This window comes from Choloepus didactylus, chromosome 2, assembly GCF_015220235.1.
Source record: "Choloepus didactylus isolate mChoDid1 chromosome 2, mChoDid1.pri, whole genome shotgun sequence".
Classification (NCBI taxonomy): Eukaryota; Metazoa; Chordata; class Mammalia; order Pilosa; family Megalonychidae; genus Choloepus; species Choloepus didactylus.
The window spans coordinates 16,809,011-16,826,675 of NC_051308.1; the positions used below are offsets into that span (position 1 = coordinate 16,809,011).

The 17,665-nt window shown below is 37.2% G+C and overlaps 1 protein-coding gene across 6 annotated transcripts in view; it reads right to left on the bottom strand.

The window, feature by feature from the left end:
* SIPA1L2 (signal induced proliferation associated 1 like 2) overlaps positions 1 to 17,665 on the bottom strand; it is a 261,788-nt gene that overhangs the window by 46,271 nt on the left and 197,852 nt on the right. For 4 of the 6 annotated variants that reach the window (XM_037820966.1, XM_037820960.1, XM_037820977.1 and 1 more), the window contains 4 exons: positions 4,310 to 4,567; positions 2,376 to 2,528; positions 711 to 811; positions 225 to 328 (listed from right to left, as the gene is read on the bottom strand). In XM_037820966.1, coding sequence (XP_037676894.1) covers positions 225 to 328; positions 711 to 811; positions 2,376 to 2,528; positions 4,310 to 4,567 — 616 coding nt within the window. The remainder of the gene's footprint in view (positions 1 to 224; positions 329 to 710; positions 812 to 2,375; positions 2,529 to 4,309; positions 4,568 to 17,665) is intronic. The other 2 variants (XM_037820991.1, XM_037820984.1) reach the window with 1 other exon arrangement.

Sequence of the window (17,665 nt, forward strand, 5' to 3'; positions counted from 1 at the left end):
AAGGCTGAGGATATATTCTTGGCTTTGCCAATTAATTTGCTGTGTAGACCTTCTTTGAGGTCCTTTATAAGTCAAGGGGGATAAAACCTCTTAACTCTTACACCTCACCTCTAAGAGACCTGGAAGGTAAATGAATTATTATTGTGAGAATCCCTGTCAATAATGCTACACTACTGATGTAGTCCTGGCTAAATGAGCAATTCATTCATGAAGAAAAGACTTACATGAGAAAGCTTATTGGGGGAATCTTTGCAACTTCCATCTTTCTGCAGGGCTCTTTCTTTATAGGAACTCAGGACTTTGGAAGGTGCACCATGCCATTTGGTTTCTGTCACATAAAGAGAGAAAAGTTGAATGTCTATTTTCTAGTGTTAGCAAAAAAATAAACACAGGAACTGAACAAATCAGGATTGTGCTTCTAGGACTTCCTGGTTTTACCAAAGGATACACCATAGGAGTAAGCAGATCAACAAGCACACCAGTGCTCCATTTCCCCAGTCATAAACAATCATGATCACAGCATCCCCTACTACGCAGGGAGCCAGTTTATGCAGCACATGGCACACAGGTGCTTAATAAACATGCTAAATGAATGAACAAAATAAAAGGGGAAGGGCAGGGGGAGAAAGGAGGAAGAGAAGGCAGCAGGGAGGGAAGGGATATGGAAGGAAGGAAAGATTGGATTTTTATCCATGGGCTTTTTAATTTACCAGGGTGCCTACTTCCTTCCATGATTTCTTCCCGTTCCCGGGCTCCTTCACATTCCAGAGGACCTGAGGCCTGATGGTCAAGCAGCAGAGGAGACTGACATCTGCAAAGGAACACAAAACTCAACCTCTACTTTTCTCTCCATATTATCCCTCCCCCCCACCACCACCCCGACTGCCTTGTTCACTTTTACATCAGTAATGTAAAGGAAACCCCTAATCAGAAACTGTCTTCTAGCAAATAGAAAATGCGATATATGTTGGCCCAAGCCTGCCAGAGAAGCTAAATGCATCTGGAATTAGGTGTTCGCGTTTCACCAAAGGGTCAATAAAGGCAGCTGGATGGCAGCCATTTACTGATAAAGACGTGCTGCTGACTCCATGAGGGTAAAGGATTTGCCTGGAGTCAGACAACCTGTCCCCAACATGCTGAGGCTGAGGTCACTGTTTTTTCTCTTATGCCCTAGAATATACACATGGCTCTGATATTTCTTTCTATTACATTGTTTAAGGAATAAAAAACCCGAATGATTGGCTTTAGACTGTGTCGAGGTGGGCTTTGTTTTATGAAAACCCAAAATATGAAAATATAATCTTGCAGAAGAAACCAACTGAAGAAAGCTTATTCATGTTACAAAGTGATCTTGGTTTACAGAAATGGTTTCTCCATTTAGATAAAAAAAATCCTCCCCTCTACTTCTAAATACAACTTAATTTAGAAAAAATGACACACAACTTTGAAAAAAGCCAGCTATTACATATGAGGAGCATACATGTAACTCAGGCTACATATAAACTAATTCTAAATCCAAACCAGAAGAAAAGAGGATGCCAGGGAGAAGAATTTCCCTCTACCCATGTGAGATCAATAATATCAAATTTCTCTTCTCACACTGAAATTCCTACAATGCCCAACACGGTCATTCTCTAGTCTAAATCATTCCCATCCGTCTCTCCAAAACTACAGAGACCCAAATCTGTTGCAAAGCAACATGCCAAAACACTGCTGCTAATGGCAATTACTACTCCTCAGAAAAGTATGACTGCATAAGTGCTTGCCCTTTTCTTTCCCTGAAGTATACTACTGCTTTCCCTGCATTGTTGGCATCAATCCCAAGGAGTCCTCTGGCTTTGCCCGAGCTGGCTCCTGGAAGCTCTGCAGATACTATAAGGGACAGTTCACAGCTAAATGTGTCGAGGCAACGTCTGCTGCTTCTTAATGAAGAGGCAAAAACAGAAAGATGTGTCACATGCTTATGCTGCCACACGCTGAACCTGTTTTCTCTGATTCTGAGTGGTGTCTCAGAGAAAAAGCACTTTCAAGGGAGTATGTGAATTTATTCCTTTCGTAAAGTGAGGGGAAAACTCCCAAGGGCCACTGTCCATAAAGTCCTCAAATCCTTAATTTTCACATTTTAAGAAAACCTTTTCTTTTTATTAAAAAAGAAAAGAGAAAAATATTGACAGCCTCAGAACCCAGATGAAAGAGTGCTTCCTACAATACAGAAATGATGAGTTTTCTAACCTGGACAAATCACTGAATTAAAAGCAAGCCTGGCATTTTCAGATTTCCCAAACCGCCTTGCATACAGCAGGCACACAGTAAATGCTTTTAGAATGAAACATGTTACTCCCAGGGGACAGCAGTAAGACAGAAAGGAGTGGTACCCGTCGTATCCCACTTGCTGTCTCCAGTGGCCACTTCCGCTGGGTCCCGGGTCACTGGAGGATGACTGGTTGCTTGGCGAACTTCTGTAATGTTGACTAGAATCATTAACAGTGCACTGAGGTATCTGTGGAGTTTCAACATCTTGACCTGGCCTGTTTTGTTTCACAAATAAATTCATTTTTACAATGACAAAGGAAAGGAAGAAATACAAATTGCAATGTGAAACAGAGTAAGTCATGGAAAAATAAACTATGAGTGGATAACATATCAGGTGGTTTTTGGTTGGCAATTTATTATAGGAAAGAGATGTGAGTAAGAATAAGCCTTCCATTTTTAAAGATTTAAACCTCAGATCATGATTCCTGTGAAACATGGAAGAATAGCAATATAATCCCCAAGAATACAGAATTATGTAAACATTTCTACTTCTTGTCATTTGATTCTTAACACAAGTCACATTTTGGTTCTAGGCTTCAAACCTATGCAGAGAGAAAAACCTAAATTTGGCAGTAAAATTCATTTTCACATATCTTTTGAATGCAATTCTATTTATCTTTTTTTTTAGACGCAGAAAAATGAGTAATACTCATGAGAACTTGCCAAGTTTCCCTTTTGCTACTAGAATCCTCCTGATTTTATTCTTTAGTTTACTACAGTCTATTTTAATAAGGAAGGTTCTGCAGACCCCTTTGCTTCCACATGATGCTTGCTTTGTGGTTGCCCCTTTAACCTGGGATACCTCTGTATATTTCTTGGACTGGAGGAGGTTTATAAACTCTGTAGAACTTTGAGTAAGCAGACGCAGAGCTAAGGTAACTTAATGTCAAATTAACATGCTACCATTGCTTGGATTCAGTCTGGAAAAGAATAAATTGGACAAAGCAGAGGATGACCTCATGTTTTAATCTTATCAATTAATTATGATTAATACTTATATGGGTTTACTATGTGTCAGGCATGGGTCTAAGCATTTTACATGTGCCAATTCATTTACTCCTCAAGATGCCTTGATGTATTATTACTATCTTCATTCTTCAGAAGAGCAAATTGGAAGCTCAGAGGACCATATACTGGCCCAAAGTAACCATAGCCATCACTGGAAGCCAGACATCCTGGCTCAGAGCTCTTGTTTACAGCACTGTACTGGACTAGAGCCTGACAAATAGTTTTGAGAAAACTCACGGCATCTTCATGGCATGTAAGTTACGTGAAGGCTAAAACTCCTCCATGGCATATAAGCCACGTGAAAGCTAAAATCAACAGGAGTAGGAATTAACAAAAACAACAAAACACATTTATTCTTAATTTTCTTCACTTAAAATGACCTATGCAAATTATGCATCTAAAAATTCTTACCAGTTTTTAATGCTATTGGATTAAACTTTTAAACAAGGGCATTTTTCGTTGAAAAATTTAATTTCAAACTAAATTCCACTTTGTTTAAAATTAAAGAGAAAAGTAAAGGAGAAGTGCTAATGATCTTGGAACCTCCTAAAGTAATACACACACAAATTAAGGTGGTGGGTGTTGTTTAACCATTGATTTTTCATGGGGCAGCATTTATATTCATCCTTATCTAGAGGCTCATGCAATAGGTTTCTAAGGAATCTTTCCCAAGATCGTTCAGTATGCAACACTGACCAGAAGATCAGGGATGGAGAGAGGAGAAACTGGTTTCCCCTGGTGGGCAGGGATCAGTGGGTAAGGATCTGCATTTTATCAGAGCTATCACTGGACCTGGACAGGGATGGACTCCAAATACCACTGGGTCTGGAGCCTGCACTGCTATCATGCCTGCTAACTTGTTCAGAACAAGATTAAGACACAGCCAAATAAGTCCCTGCCTACAATTTCAAGTTCTGTAAAACCCAGAGTTTTACAAGAGCTGTCCTTGAGGAAATGACAAGAATTCAGCAACAAGAGGCAGCATTACCTTGTGCCATCGGGCAGCTTCCGGTCAAAGGACGTGCTGCGGGGGATCACAGCCTGGGCCTGCTGGAGGAGCTGCTGGCACTGTAGCCGGTCGGGCGTGCCAGGGATGGGGGAGGCTCTGGAGAGGGGCTGCACGGCAGGGGTGGGCACCCGGTGCCACGTGGTGTTCCTCCTGAAGGGAGTTTTGTACTCACAGGGGGTGCCTTCGCTGTCCAGTTTATATTCCACCATGGGGATCCGGCAGAGCTCTGAACACCCTCTGTTGAGCCAATGAGAGATGGTGAGAGGGAGGGACACAGCCGAGCCATTCACGGGGCTTTCCCTGGCTGAGTCTTTCCAGTGCCCATCAACCACATGGCTCCATGTGTGCTTCTCGCGGCTTAAAGAACAAGACGCAGAGCAATGTGCCCTAAGAAGCATCTCATCTATAACAAAAAAATGTTCCCTGATGACTCAGTTCCTCTTCTGCGAGCAATTATTGAGTTTGGGAATTAAGAAGTCTGTTTGTGCCTTTAGCCTGAATGCTGTGCAGCCTTATGTCGTACAGACAGGTGAAATAGCTGATAATAGCTGTACTGGTTATTAAAATGCCAAAACATTTTGTTTACTCACTCCCTCCACCCCCAAATAAGGAACCAAAAGGATTAACATGTGGTACAACAGAGGCCTCCAGGACTCTGCTGATTATAAAATATCTTAAATATACTTCTGGAGATAATAAATACTTTTTATAGTATATAGCAGCCAAAAGCCCAAGGATACTCAATTCCTTGCTCTAAGTGACTCAGCAAGACCAAGACTGGACTCCTGGTCTCCAGCTTAGAAATTCCTGGTATATGTCTAAATAATAACAGGCCCTAGAAATAAGAAACCCAAAACTAGTGATACTGACATTTAGGGATGTTGGAAAAGTTGGTTACCTTGTTTGTAGTGCCTGTTTCAAACAGGTGTGAAAACTGTCTGCATTATATACATGCAATTTACTGTATGTCAACTATACTGCAATAAAGTTGTAAAAAACAACCTGTGTAGGCTCCATGTTGATGAATAAATGCTTCTCCTTTAACCCTTTTAAAAAAATCTTTAATGGTTATCAGTAGGCCTTCCTGGCCAAATTTGTGTTTCTAGCTATAATAAAGTTGCCACAGTAAAAAAAAAAAAGTTCATTCAGATCCCACTTTTTGTCTTCAGACGGTCTATCTAGCCATGGCCTTGAATTCAGAGGAGGGGAAGAGAAAAAACTTCCTTTAGTCTCAGTGCTTTATTTTTCAAGAAAGAAGGTAAGTGTGGAATAAAAGAAGGCCAGTGGACTTAGTAACAAAAAGAACTGGGCCATGTCAGAAGACCTTGAAAATTTGCTTTGACTACAGTGTTTAAAATTTTGATGGTGATAGTGATGGTGGTGGGGCAGCTAGCAGCTTCCAACTGGTTTCTTTGTCTGTAGCTCCTCTTCACACAAATCCTGATGAGATTTATCTTTTTGAAAACTTTTGTCTCCTCATTGCCTTTAAGATACAATTTATATAGGGTTTTGCCTGGCATTTACTTTCAAATATGCTTCCCAGAATTCCTCAGAGCTATACTGTGGGGACTTGAAGGGTGGTTAGTGTGGCTGTACTTTAATTTTAATTAATTTAAATTTAAGTTTAAAAGTTGATACTCGATTCATTTTTTTTTAAGCAAACGTGCAACAACTTGGGCATGTGAATGTACTTTTTCAACTGTAGATTTTGTGAAATCTAAACACGTATGAAGTATTTTGGATGAAAATTGAGCATCTGAATTGGGGTATGCTGTAAGTGAAAACATATATTGGGCTGCAAAAACTCAATGCCAAAAAAAAAAAAAGAATATAAAATCTCTAATGCTCTTTTTATATTGATTGTATGTTGAAATGATAATATTTTGGAAATACTAAGTTAAATAAAATGTATTGCCAAAAATAATTTCACTTACCTTTTTTGTATTTTTTAATGGCTACTAGAAAATTCAAAATTAAATACATTTCTTGTATAGTGCTGCTTTAGAGGAGCCTGGTGCTCAACAACCTGGCCTGCTCACAGTTCCCTGAACATGTCTTGCCTTCCCCCAACGGGCTGGTCCATTTGATCCTCGTCCTCCACTCCAGGCCCAAGTCACTGCTCAAAACCCACTTTTTGCTGACTCTACTGGCCAGGGCAATGACTAGCAAGACTTTGTGCAAGAAAAAAAAAAAGAAAAAGGTCTACGCTCCCATGGCAGAAGAGGGGAGCTGGATTTCAGCGATCACTCAACCCCTGCGGTCAGGAGCGTTTCTGTACACAAACCACACAACGGAATGCTGCAGCCTGCCCCTAGCTTATGGTCACCGTGTTTCCTTTCATCCAGTAACATATTTTTGATTCTGGTTAAATGACAGATATTGATATAACACATCTCATGTATATATTCTGTCTTTCCAGGTAGTTTTGTAAACTATCTTGAACCGATTTACATACACATCAAGCACATTTCCATAAATTTTAAGAGTAAAACTGCTTCATATATCATCTGGACAGCTATTTTAAACTGTAGTTATAACATATATATTCCTCTGTAGGAACAGTCACATGCCACTTTTCTATTGAGTCTGAGAAATGTGAGGAAAAAATTAGTAAAAACTGTCAGTCAATAGAAAACCTGAGCGTCCATCATGTCAAAGACGTGTGATTTTCTGTCACCACAGTTAGGCTCATCAGGTAATGCTATAGGCTCCCAAAAGGTCATGTCCTAGACTGCTCTTCCATGTACTCAAATGATCAGTTGGGTATTTAAGGGCTTTTAGCTTAAAAGAAATAATTGAGATCAGATATCCTTATGTTCCCCTCTAATCACAACAGTACAACAGCATTGTTAAGTTGATCAAAGTCAGCCTTTAAAGCCAATTAACATAAATTGGCCAGGAAACAGGAAGACTGGGCAAGTTTAAAAATTTGAGTGTTGGGGCAAATCGTTTCACTTTAACATGTTGGTGAAGTCATTAGCATCCAAAGCCAGAGTGCCTCCCACAACACATTCCATAGTGAACATAAAAACTTCGTAAAGACACTGCTCTTGACAAAGTAAAGTCTGACTTCTATTTTGAAGAAGGCAGAGTAAGAACTTTTCAGCCTCTTTAAATTCATCACAAAAGAACAAAAGGAGAACAAGAAACAAACACAAACTCAACTGTCAATAAAACTTGGAGATACCTAACTCTAAATCACAATATAATATATAAAGATGGAAAGCAGTGGAAGAAAGCTAATACTTTAGCAGAGCAAAGAAAGGCAAACCCAAGGGGCCGTAGAGGGAAAACAACAAGAAGTAAGACTATGACTTTTGTACAATGCTGGAAAAGCACAGGATAGGAAGCACCAGGCATTGCAGAAGGCAAAAATGAACACAGGAGGCTTAAAAGACGGGGATTAGTTTGAAAGTAAGGAATAGGGAAATTAGACTCCAGGGTCCATTCCTCCACCTGAGCCCATTAGAAATGACCCTCCTCTACCTTTAAGAGTGAGAGCAATGCTCTCTAGAGAAGTCAACCTGAAAGGGTCTAGATTCAAGGATATCAGAGGAGAGCAGGGCTGAAAACTAAAAGTAGAAGTCTTACTGGAAAGACGAGACCCAGAGTTACTTATCCTTCCTCCAAACTCAGCTTCAGAATGCTTATCACCCCTACAAAGGAGAATGAAGATCTTTCTCTACAGGTAAGACATGGTGATACAAGTCACCCAATAATTCCATACTGAAACTCAGCAATCAACCATATCCTCAGAGAATATGATGGAACTTCTGAAATTTAAAACCTTTACAGTAGAAATTTAAAAAAAAAAATCAATAAGACAGTTGGAAGGTAAACTTGAAATCTCCCAAAAAATTACAGGAGAAAAAATATAAGAAAACTAAAAGTTTCATCTAAGAAATCCAGCATCTACCTAATAGAGGCTCCAGAGAGAAAGAGAAAAAAATCATGAGAAAGAAATTACTAAGAAATAATGTAAGAAAATTTCCACAACTAAAAGATACATAAAACCAGATTAAAAGGGCCACAGAGTGTCCAGCACAGTGAATGAAGAAAGATTCAAGTATTTGTCTTTAACCAGTCAACTCATCTCCTGGGACCACTGCTTCATCCATATAGTCAATGACCTACTTAGAAATCACAAAAGATATGGTATTACTATAGAGTGCCCAAACACCCAAAAACCTTCCACTTTCATCGATGCCCTAAGAAATTCACTGAATGTTCAGGAGACTGTAAGCTTTGTTGTCTCAAAGGCTTCAGCTACATGAAGAGGGCTAGTCAAGGAATCCTTAATGGAGTCTTACCAAAATTAGAGGCCCTATTTAAAAGTTAAAAGCCATATTTTGAATGAAAGGAATGTGAACCTTGAATCTGGTAGACAAAAGAGCAACCTAAATTGCCAGTGCTTGTTTGAGCTTCAAGTTTATTCAGTTTGGTTTTTTAAAAGGAAAGGAAGAAAATTAGATGAAGAATAGAGTGGGATGGAGGGGATGGAAAGATTTAGGTGTTCTTTTTTGCTTTTATTTTTATTTTGGAGTAAGGAAAATGTTCAAAAATTGATTCTGGTGATGAACGCACAACTGTATGATGGTGCTGTGAGTAATTTCTTGTATACTGTGGATGGCTATAGGGTATGTGAATATATCTCAGTTAAACTGTATCAAAAAAGTAAATGAACAATGGGGGAGGAGGGGAATGGGATGTTTTGGATATTCTTTTTTTTATTTTAATTTTCATTTTTTTTGGAGTAATGAAAATGTTCATAGTTTGTGGTGATGAAAGCACAATTATATGATGATACTGTGAACTGACTTACGCTTTGAATGACTGTATGTTATGTGATAATACCTCAATAAAAGTGCATTAAAAAAAACAAAAAAAGAAAAAGGAAAGGGAGAAGGAGAATTCAGGTGGCTGAGTAGTACGGTATCCTAAATTCATGCTCATAGTTGTACAGATTAAAGTCTTTGAGAAGACATGATAATTTTAGCTTAAGTCCCGAAAGAAAAGTATCATACAAATGCAAAATCATGATTAATATTTGAGAGACTACTGACAAGATCCCATGCAATGCATTAGATTGAGGAGAGAATTAGGGTGGAATTATTTCATTTCCAACCTCTTGTTGAAAGTCATATGCAAAAGGTCTTACTACTAAAAAATTGACAATCTTTTGCTCTCATAAAAATCAGCTATTCTTAGAAGAATGGTTTTATTTTAAATCAAAATTAATTTTGTTATTATGTGATACATTTACAGCAACTACTCTTATAAACTAGATTTTGCTTTGTTTACTTCTATGAGTAAGAAATCAAATAAATACCATTGATTATAACATCAGTAATCATCAAACCTAGTCAAACTTAGTGTTACTCCATATGTATAAGAAATTCCTTGAAGGATAAATATAGAAAATTTAGGGAAATGGGGAGAGATATAAAATAAGAATTACAAATTAGTCAACATGAGTTTCCATGCTTCAGCATGTACATTCTTGCACATACTTTCTTTTTGTGTGGTTCTAGACCAAACTCTACCTTCTCTGTATCAACTAACCTGGTGCTGCTTTGAAAGAGGAACATGGTAAATATTTTTTACCAACAAGAAAAGACCAACTTAAGTCCAATATGAACTAGTACAAAAACACTTCTGAGCATGAGGTCAAAATGAGCTGCTAATCTTGAGTGGAAGTGAAATGTTTAAAAAAAATGTTGTATTAACGGTTTTCATGCATCTCTATTTCCTCTTTTCTCAATAACAAATGTACAGATCATCTATTTATGCTCCTAACTACCATGCCAGGCCGAGATCAATAAAAACTCAGCCTCAGGGTTAAAAGTAAATATAATTTCTAAACCTTTTTTGTCTAGGTAATAATTTTTCTGAGTCCAATCTCTTGCTACTATACCCTGAAAGGCAAAACAGCTTGCAGAACAAGAAAGTCACAAAAAATGTCTAATTAAAAATGTGACACTACAAAACTTGAAACATGACAAGTAATTCCACTAGTTGTGAGTCCTCAAAGGACCTTAATTTTACTGCTTGATTCTGAAAAACAGTACTACCTGTCCTTCTGAACTTACCGTTGTGGACTTCTTGTGACAGCTTATTCCTGTACCAAGGAACACTTAACTTATTTACATCAGTGTTTATCAGTTTTGTCCCTGCTTCCTGCACGGCTTCCCTTTCAGTAGATTTCTTGGCCTACAGCTGCCACCACTCCCTGGCTTCTGGGGCATTTACAAAATAGCAGTGGTGTCCACTCTTGGGTAACAGGCACCCACACTCTCAGTGAAGCACTTACGTAGCCTATGTGCCTATAACTTTAGATACTCTCAGGAAGGTCCCCAGGATGACATCTACCCACACAATCTCATTCTTTTCCATTGACATCTCTAGTTTCATGTAAGAACCCTCAATTTACCATCACTGATTGGGAACTTGAAAACAGGATTGCTGCTAGCCAGTCTGTGGACTCGGTTCTAAGGGATCAAATGAACCTCCGTAGTTTGATCATCAGAACCATCATCTGACCCTGCCAAACTGTGCAGTTTACTCTATTAATTCTTAACATGAATCCTCTGTACCAAGTAAGCTGCTCTCCATAAAAGAAATAGTTTGGACTCTTGGCTCAAACCCTAGAGCTGCCAGTGGGCAGTGTAGAAAGTGACATTCTCTTCTGTAAACTGAACAGCATTGTTACAAGATGTGTTAAGATTGAATGATATGAAATATGTGAGCTTCCTGAAGCGATAAGCTTCACAAGAAAAGTAGACACAAATAAAGAATATTAACTTTTTGACTCCATAAAATAATAGAGGGAACTAATATTAAACAGCCAAAGGCACATAAACTCAACAGAGCAAAACACTGAAATAAAAGGCTCTCATGAAAGTTGTCTCTTTCTAGATAATACATGTTTATAGAACTATGGAATTTCGCACTTTAGCTTTCTGTAACAACCAGAATTGCAGAAAATTTTAGATCTACAAAATGCCCTTCATCCACATTCACCTATAGAACAAATACATCATTATTCTGTTATTGCATTCTTTTTATCTTATATAAAAGTAGGACATGACTTTATATTATGCTGCTTCAAAACTAAAAGAGGGGAAGAGTCCTCGGGGGATTCGAATAATACTTTTGAAGACATTAGCCAAACAAAACTAAAAGCCTTAGAGAACGTTCAAAGGAACAAGGCATATTCTTACCTAAATAAATAAATAAATGGCAGTTGAACAAATTAGCTGGACTGAGTAAACCATAAACCATGCAGTCACAGCTTAATCATATAATTATAACTTGCATTTACTGAACTCTGAAATTGTTTATTAGGTTTACTTTACTTAGCTGCATCACAGAGAATCTTTAACTGAACCCAATGATCTAACAAAAAGTCTTACAACATATTCTATATATAATGCTATTCTTTACTACCAATCCACCACCTTACTTTGTATATCACTTTACGATTTTCCACATATTCTATTCCATTTCATTTTCAGAAACTTTTTTTGAGGTACAAAGGAAATCACCAGTTTTTCAGAAAATGGCTCAGAGAGGTCAAAAAGGCCATAAAACTAATCAGGGATAGGGTTCATACTGGAACCCAAGTCCTCTGCCTCCTGTACAGTGGGTGCTCTTTCCAAAACACCTTGCTAGCTCTTTAGGAACCTATCAAAGAACAGTTAATATAACCTACACGTAGGTCACGTTTTCTACCAGATGAGTCTTTTTGGATACAAAGTCAAATCTCTTCAAATGAATTACCTGCTTCTTTTATAGTAGGCACTTTGTAAAAGAAATCTTTTATAGCCCTGGGGATTAAAGTAATGACCGATATTTTAATCATTTTAATGTCTGTTATGTTAATAGCCTGCTAATAGCCTGCTAATAGCTAAAAGACTCTCTCCAAATCATCCAACAAGGTGACAGGGGTAATTGATGCTCATTTGCTTGAATCACAAACTCTTTCTGGTGCATAAAATATCAAAAGCTTCCAGAAGACAGATAACCACATAGTATAACTTACTGTAGAGGTGAGGGCAGTGCCATAAATGAAATAAGATACTAAATGAAATAGTAATTTACTTTTCAACAAGTTTTCCTAATTTACAGATAGAAATAGAGACACTGAGACTATAGATAGAAAAAGAGGCATAAGGGACCATCAAACCACTTGACTAAGCCCTTTGAAAATTTTCCACATACACTACACCATGTGATTTTCAAAAAAAATTTTAAGGCACAAAGGAAATCCCCGTTTTTTTTTTCAGAAGATGGCTCAGAGAGGCTGAAAAGGTCATATAGGTAATCAGGGATAGGGTTCATACTGGAACCCAAGTCCTCCACCTCCTGTACAGTGCTCTTTCCAAAACACCTTGCTAGCTCTTTAGGAACCTATCAAAGAACAGGTAATAAAACCTACACGTAGGTCATTGAAAAGGAATGTGTCAGACCACACAGGAAGTGCGGCTATCTCATACTGAATAATCCATAAGTTTCCATCACAAAGGGGCGGGTTGTGTCTTCACCATCATATCTCCAATTCCTAGCACAGTATCCAACTTATAACAGAGGGACAGAGCATTCTTGCTGAAACCAACCAGCTCCCTTATTTTTCTCAGAAAGCACAAGGGCAGGCATAACATTTTACATTTCTTTGTATACTTCAAAGGTACATAAAGAAGATTTTCAATAACTATGTGATAGCTGGTGATTTTTGATGAACATATTTTCACAAAGGAGAATATTCAATAGTTATCCATGATCATGGCTATAGTGTACTTTTTCAAACCAGGAGACAGTTATTTGCCTAAGAGAATTCTCATGCTTTACTGTCACCCTTTGCATTCCTGTTACGGTGTCAGAAAGGTTCCAACATTTCAAATGCAAACAAGTGTCAGCATTCAAGTGTAAGATTATTAATTAGAGTGTGTAACAGCATTTTCTGCACTAGTTTGAGATGCTTATGATTAGGTGATAAGTTGATGCTATAGTTTGAGAAAACATTTTTCAATAGTCGATACATGAATAGGAAGTAATGTATTTTAAAATGCTAGGTAGATTTTAAGGGGGCCACAAGAGTAGAAATTGTCTCCTACTCATTTTAATATCCCTAGTGCCCAGCAGAGTTTCTGGCACAAACTAGTTAACAGCTAGTGAATGAACAGAAGGTAGCGTACCTTATGTTCTTTAATCCAATGTTCTTACCTCAGAGTGAGACTATAAGTTGAACATTATGTTGGTAGACCTGTGCAGAGGACTCAGAATAGTTGAGTGTACTCGATTACTTTTATAAAAGTGAAGTTGTATATTGTTTCCACATTTCACATTAAAACACATTACTGGACAGTCCAGAACACAATACCAGATATACCTAATTTTCATTATCCACACAAATAAATTGGAACTCAAACCTCATTTTAGATGAGACTTCAATTCACCATCCATTTTTAATATAAACTGTTAGTCAGACAAAATTGAGTTTTGCTTCCTATTTCTATTTCCATTTCCTCCTTTCTATGTACTTCAGGGAGTTGAACCGTGTGGCAACAGGCAGCAAAACAGAAGAACATAAAGTTTTAATTTTATAGAATGGTGAGAGAACAACAATATAGACTCATGAAAACATGAGATAATTTCCACTGTTTTGCATTATATAGAGAAATGTGTTTTAGATAGTATGTCAACAAAGTATGAAAAATCACACAACAGATGCACCACAGCAAGGAATTTCATTTCCATTTTTATTGGACATATTTACTAAATTCACTCACACTGTATAACAACTCATGCATAATCCTGATGAGCTGTCATTTCCTATATAACAGTCTTTTAAGTTGATGTGCTTTCCTTAAAATGACACTGATAGAATGTCAGTCACCTGTCAAAGCTAGGGGCTGGGGCCAAACTGGTGACTCTACCATCCCTTGCAAAAACAAGAAAAAATGTTAATTAAGCATCTTTGCCAACCTTTCTTGATCTTTGCCACAGAGACTGTCTGCTTGGGAAACACCCTCACTCCCTTTAAAACCTCATTTTCATTTGAAGGTTATTCCCAAACTGCTTCTTGCCACTCATTTCCAATCTATCCAATTGGAATTCAATCCCAACACAAGATCCGTGAATAAGCATTCCCAAAGGGGACTCTTTCATGCCTGGTGTTCCTTGGAACTTAACATGGAAAACTAAAAATGGTTCTGTTTTCCTTTCAAACTTAAGGACAGCTGGATTATCATCACCCTTAGGCTTGAGAAAGGGACTTCAAAATGCAGGGTGACTTTTGATTCAACATAAATACTTTATTTAAGAAACCATTTAATCCAGTAGCTTCTGACTCATACACAAACACCCATCTAACCTAAGGACAACAAGAAGCGAGTCAATTAAATGACAGGCCTCTCATTCTGCTGACAGGAGCAGATGGGTTCCATGTCAAATTATTTTCTCACTAATATCCTGTAGGACAAAAATCAAGTTGATAAACAGCAAAAATGAATCAAAGAATTTTTCATTCTATTCTTCATATTATTTATGAAGACTAAAATACTAGCAATCATTAATTCGGTCATTTTTGTAGTCCTCATGTCCCTTACATTAAAGACAGCTTAAAAGAAAAAACAAATATATAAGGGAGAGAGAGAGATAAACAAGTCCATTCAAATGAGTGTTTTTTTTTTCCTTCCTGATAAGCACTAAGGGTCAGTGTATGAAAGTAGATGGTGGTGATTTCCCAAGCCACAAATCAAATGTGTATTTTTAGCTTGAGGTGTATCCTTGTATATTTTGCTGCAGGCGCAATGATACTAACCAGAGTTTAGTTCAAAAGGTCTGTATTTTAATTTTTTAAATGAGTCAAGCGTATCTACTTCCCTTCTTAGGCCTGTATGTACAGTTTCTTTAAAACATCTAATAATGCAGAAAGCTAAACCTGCTTGAAGCATGGATGAAATTTAAAGTGCCATTTCATACTTATATTACATCTAAAGCAAAGGACTGTTATTGCAAGGAAAACTTCTTGTTAAAGGTGAAGCTGTTTCACAAAAGCAAGTATTTTTCTCAGGGTACCCGGAACTTACAGACAGAAAATGAATCCAAAACTAACAAAAACATGGATTTAAAAATTTACAAATTCACAGAAATTTGGAAGATGGAATTGAAAGAGCTTTAAATGATAGTTGCTAGGCTTAAAACCTTTAGGACCTGTAGAAATGTAAGACTGATTGCTTGCCAATTTGTATACCAGGCACATAATTAATTCTAATCCTCTGGCTGAGGTTAAATATTTCAGATTAATCAGGAGGAAAGGCCTCTATTTTCAGGGAAAGACAGACATTAATGGGACTCCTAGGAAACAAAGGCAAAAATCTTTAAATAAATAACCTGAATAGTTCATTGAGAGAATTTGCAGTTAAAGAATAAGATTTTAATTATGTGTGGATCAAGTCTTTAGCAGACAACTAGCTCTCTTTAGATGTAGAACATGTCTTTCAATAAAAAGATGACAGCCAGAACTTGCAAACTGTAGTTTTTGTTTATTTGTTTTAGTTGTAAAACAATTCCATATTTCTTAAGAACTCCTGTTCTTCTAAATCATAAGTTCTCAATACCAAACACAATTATAATGTTACCATTTTTATTAACCAGATCTCTTGAAACTTAAAAACTGTTTTACTGAGCTATAGAAGACCAAAACTAAAAATAGGTGAGAAATGCCATTTTTCAACCCAAAAAAAGAACATGGTAACATTTCTGTCTAACACTAAGGTAGCAATTAACCTGTGAGACAGATAAAAGGTTTGATTTTCACCATAAAATATTTGAATTACAAATGTCTATTTCTACCATAAGAAGGCAGAAACTCTACTATATGGAAAAGTTTTTAATAGCTGGCTTAAAATTTATTGTAAAAGATTTTCATATACACAATATCTTTGCTTCAAATGCCTAAAAACTTAGAAGTCTAATTTTAAATAAAATAGTTTTTCATCTTTATTTGTACTTATACCACTATGTGTGATTCATGGGACTACTAGAGAGCAAATGGATTTAACAGGACAGAATCAGGCAAGTAAGAAATGAGAAACATTTTGGAAATTTCATGTGACATGGGACTAATACTTTCAAGAGGAATTTCTGCTTATTAAACTTTTATTTTATAAACATACTGGGTAAATACAGGAACCAAGGTCATAGAAAGACAGTCTCAGAGCAGATGGGAAGAAAGCCAAGCGAAACAGAAATTTATAAAATCTTGCATATTAACTCGAGAGAAAGATGGTTCATGGTTTTGTAAAAGGAAATAATCATTTAGAGCTACACTATTCAATATGGTAGCCACAATCCACATGTGGCTCATTAACTCTAAATTAATTAAAATGAAAAATTCATTTCCTCAGTCTCGCTAGCCACATTTCGTGTGCTCAAAAGTCAAATGCAGCTAGAGACTGCTATGTTCAAGAATGCCGATATAGAACATATCCATCATTGCAGAAGGCATTATTGGACAGGACAAAGGAAGGAGATGGAGAAAGAATGAATGATTCCAGTTACCATATAAATAAGCCCATGAAGTAGGTAGAGCAATGCTGCAATCTTTGCATGATATGTAATTTCTTTTTTAAATATGAAAGCAACTCAACTGAATATGCTGAAGTCTTACAATTTTTTTAAATGTATGAAGTACTGGTCATGTTAGACAGATGTTAAGTGCTTTACACACATCATCTTATTTAATCTTTATAAAAACCATACAAGGTAGGAATTACTATAATTCCCATTTACAGATAGAGAGGCTTAAAGAGAGTATGTAAACTACCCAAGATCACACAGCTAATACCTGGATTCCAAGCATACTTATCACACTCAAAAGCCAGAGTGCATAAGGCTGCCTGTGAAGAGCTCCAGTTTGAGATGGAGCTAGAGGAAATGTCTTCTAACAGCACTAGCTGACACCCTGCACCTACAAGTAGTGGGCCACAACTCAAAAGACAGATCTTTTTAAATTGCATTCTTTCTTCTTTTGGCCTAATATTTTCTTGGTGTTGAGAAGGATTATTTTCAGTTAGTAATGGAAAAGGAGTGCTTTCTAATTCCATTCCTGCTCCTACTTTCTACCTATCCACCTCTGAGTTTTCAAGTCTAACCACTTCTTTTCACATGCTTTCATGACAGCTTGTAACAACAACCCAAACCAATAAAGGAAGCCTCTACTAAATACAATTCAACACCTCTCTTCTCTTGAACTTCAATGTGTAGAACAGAGTAGTTATCACACAAATTATATTTGGTGTTTCAATATTCCTTCATAAATACAGGCACTGA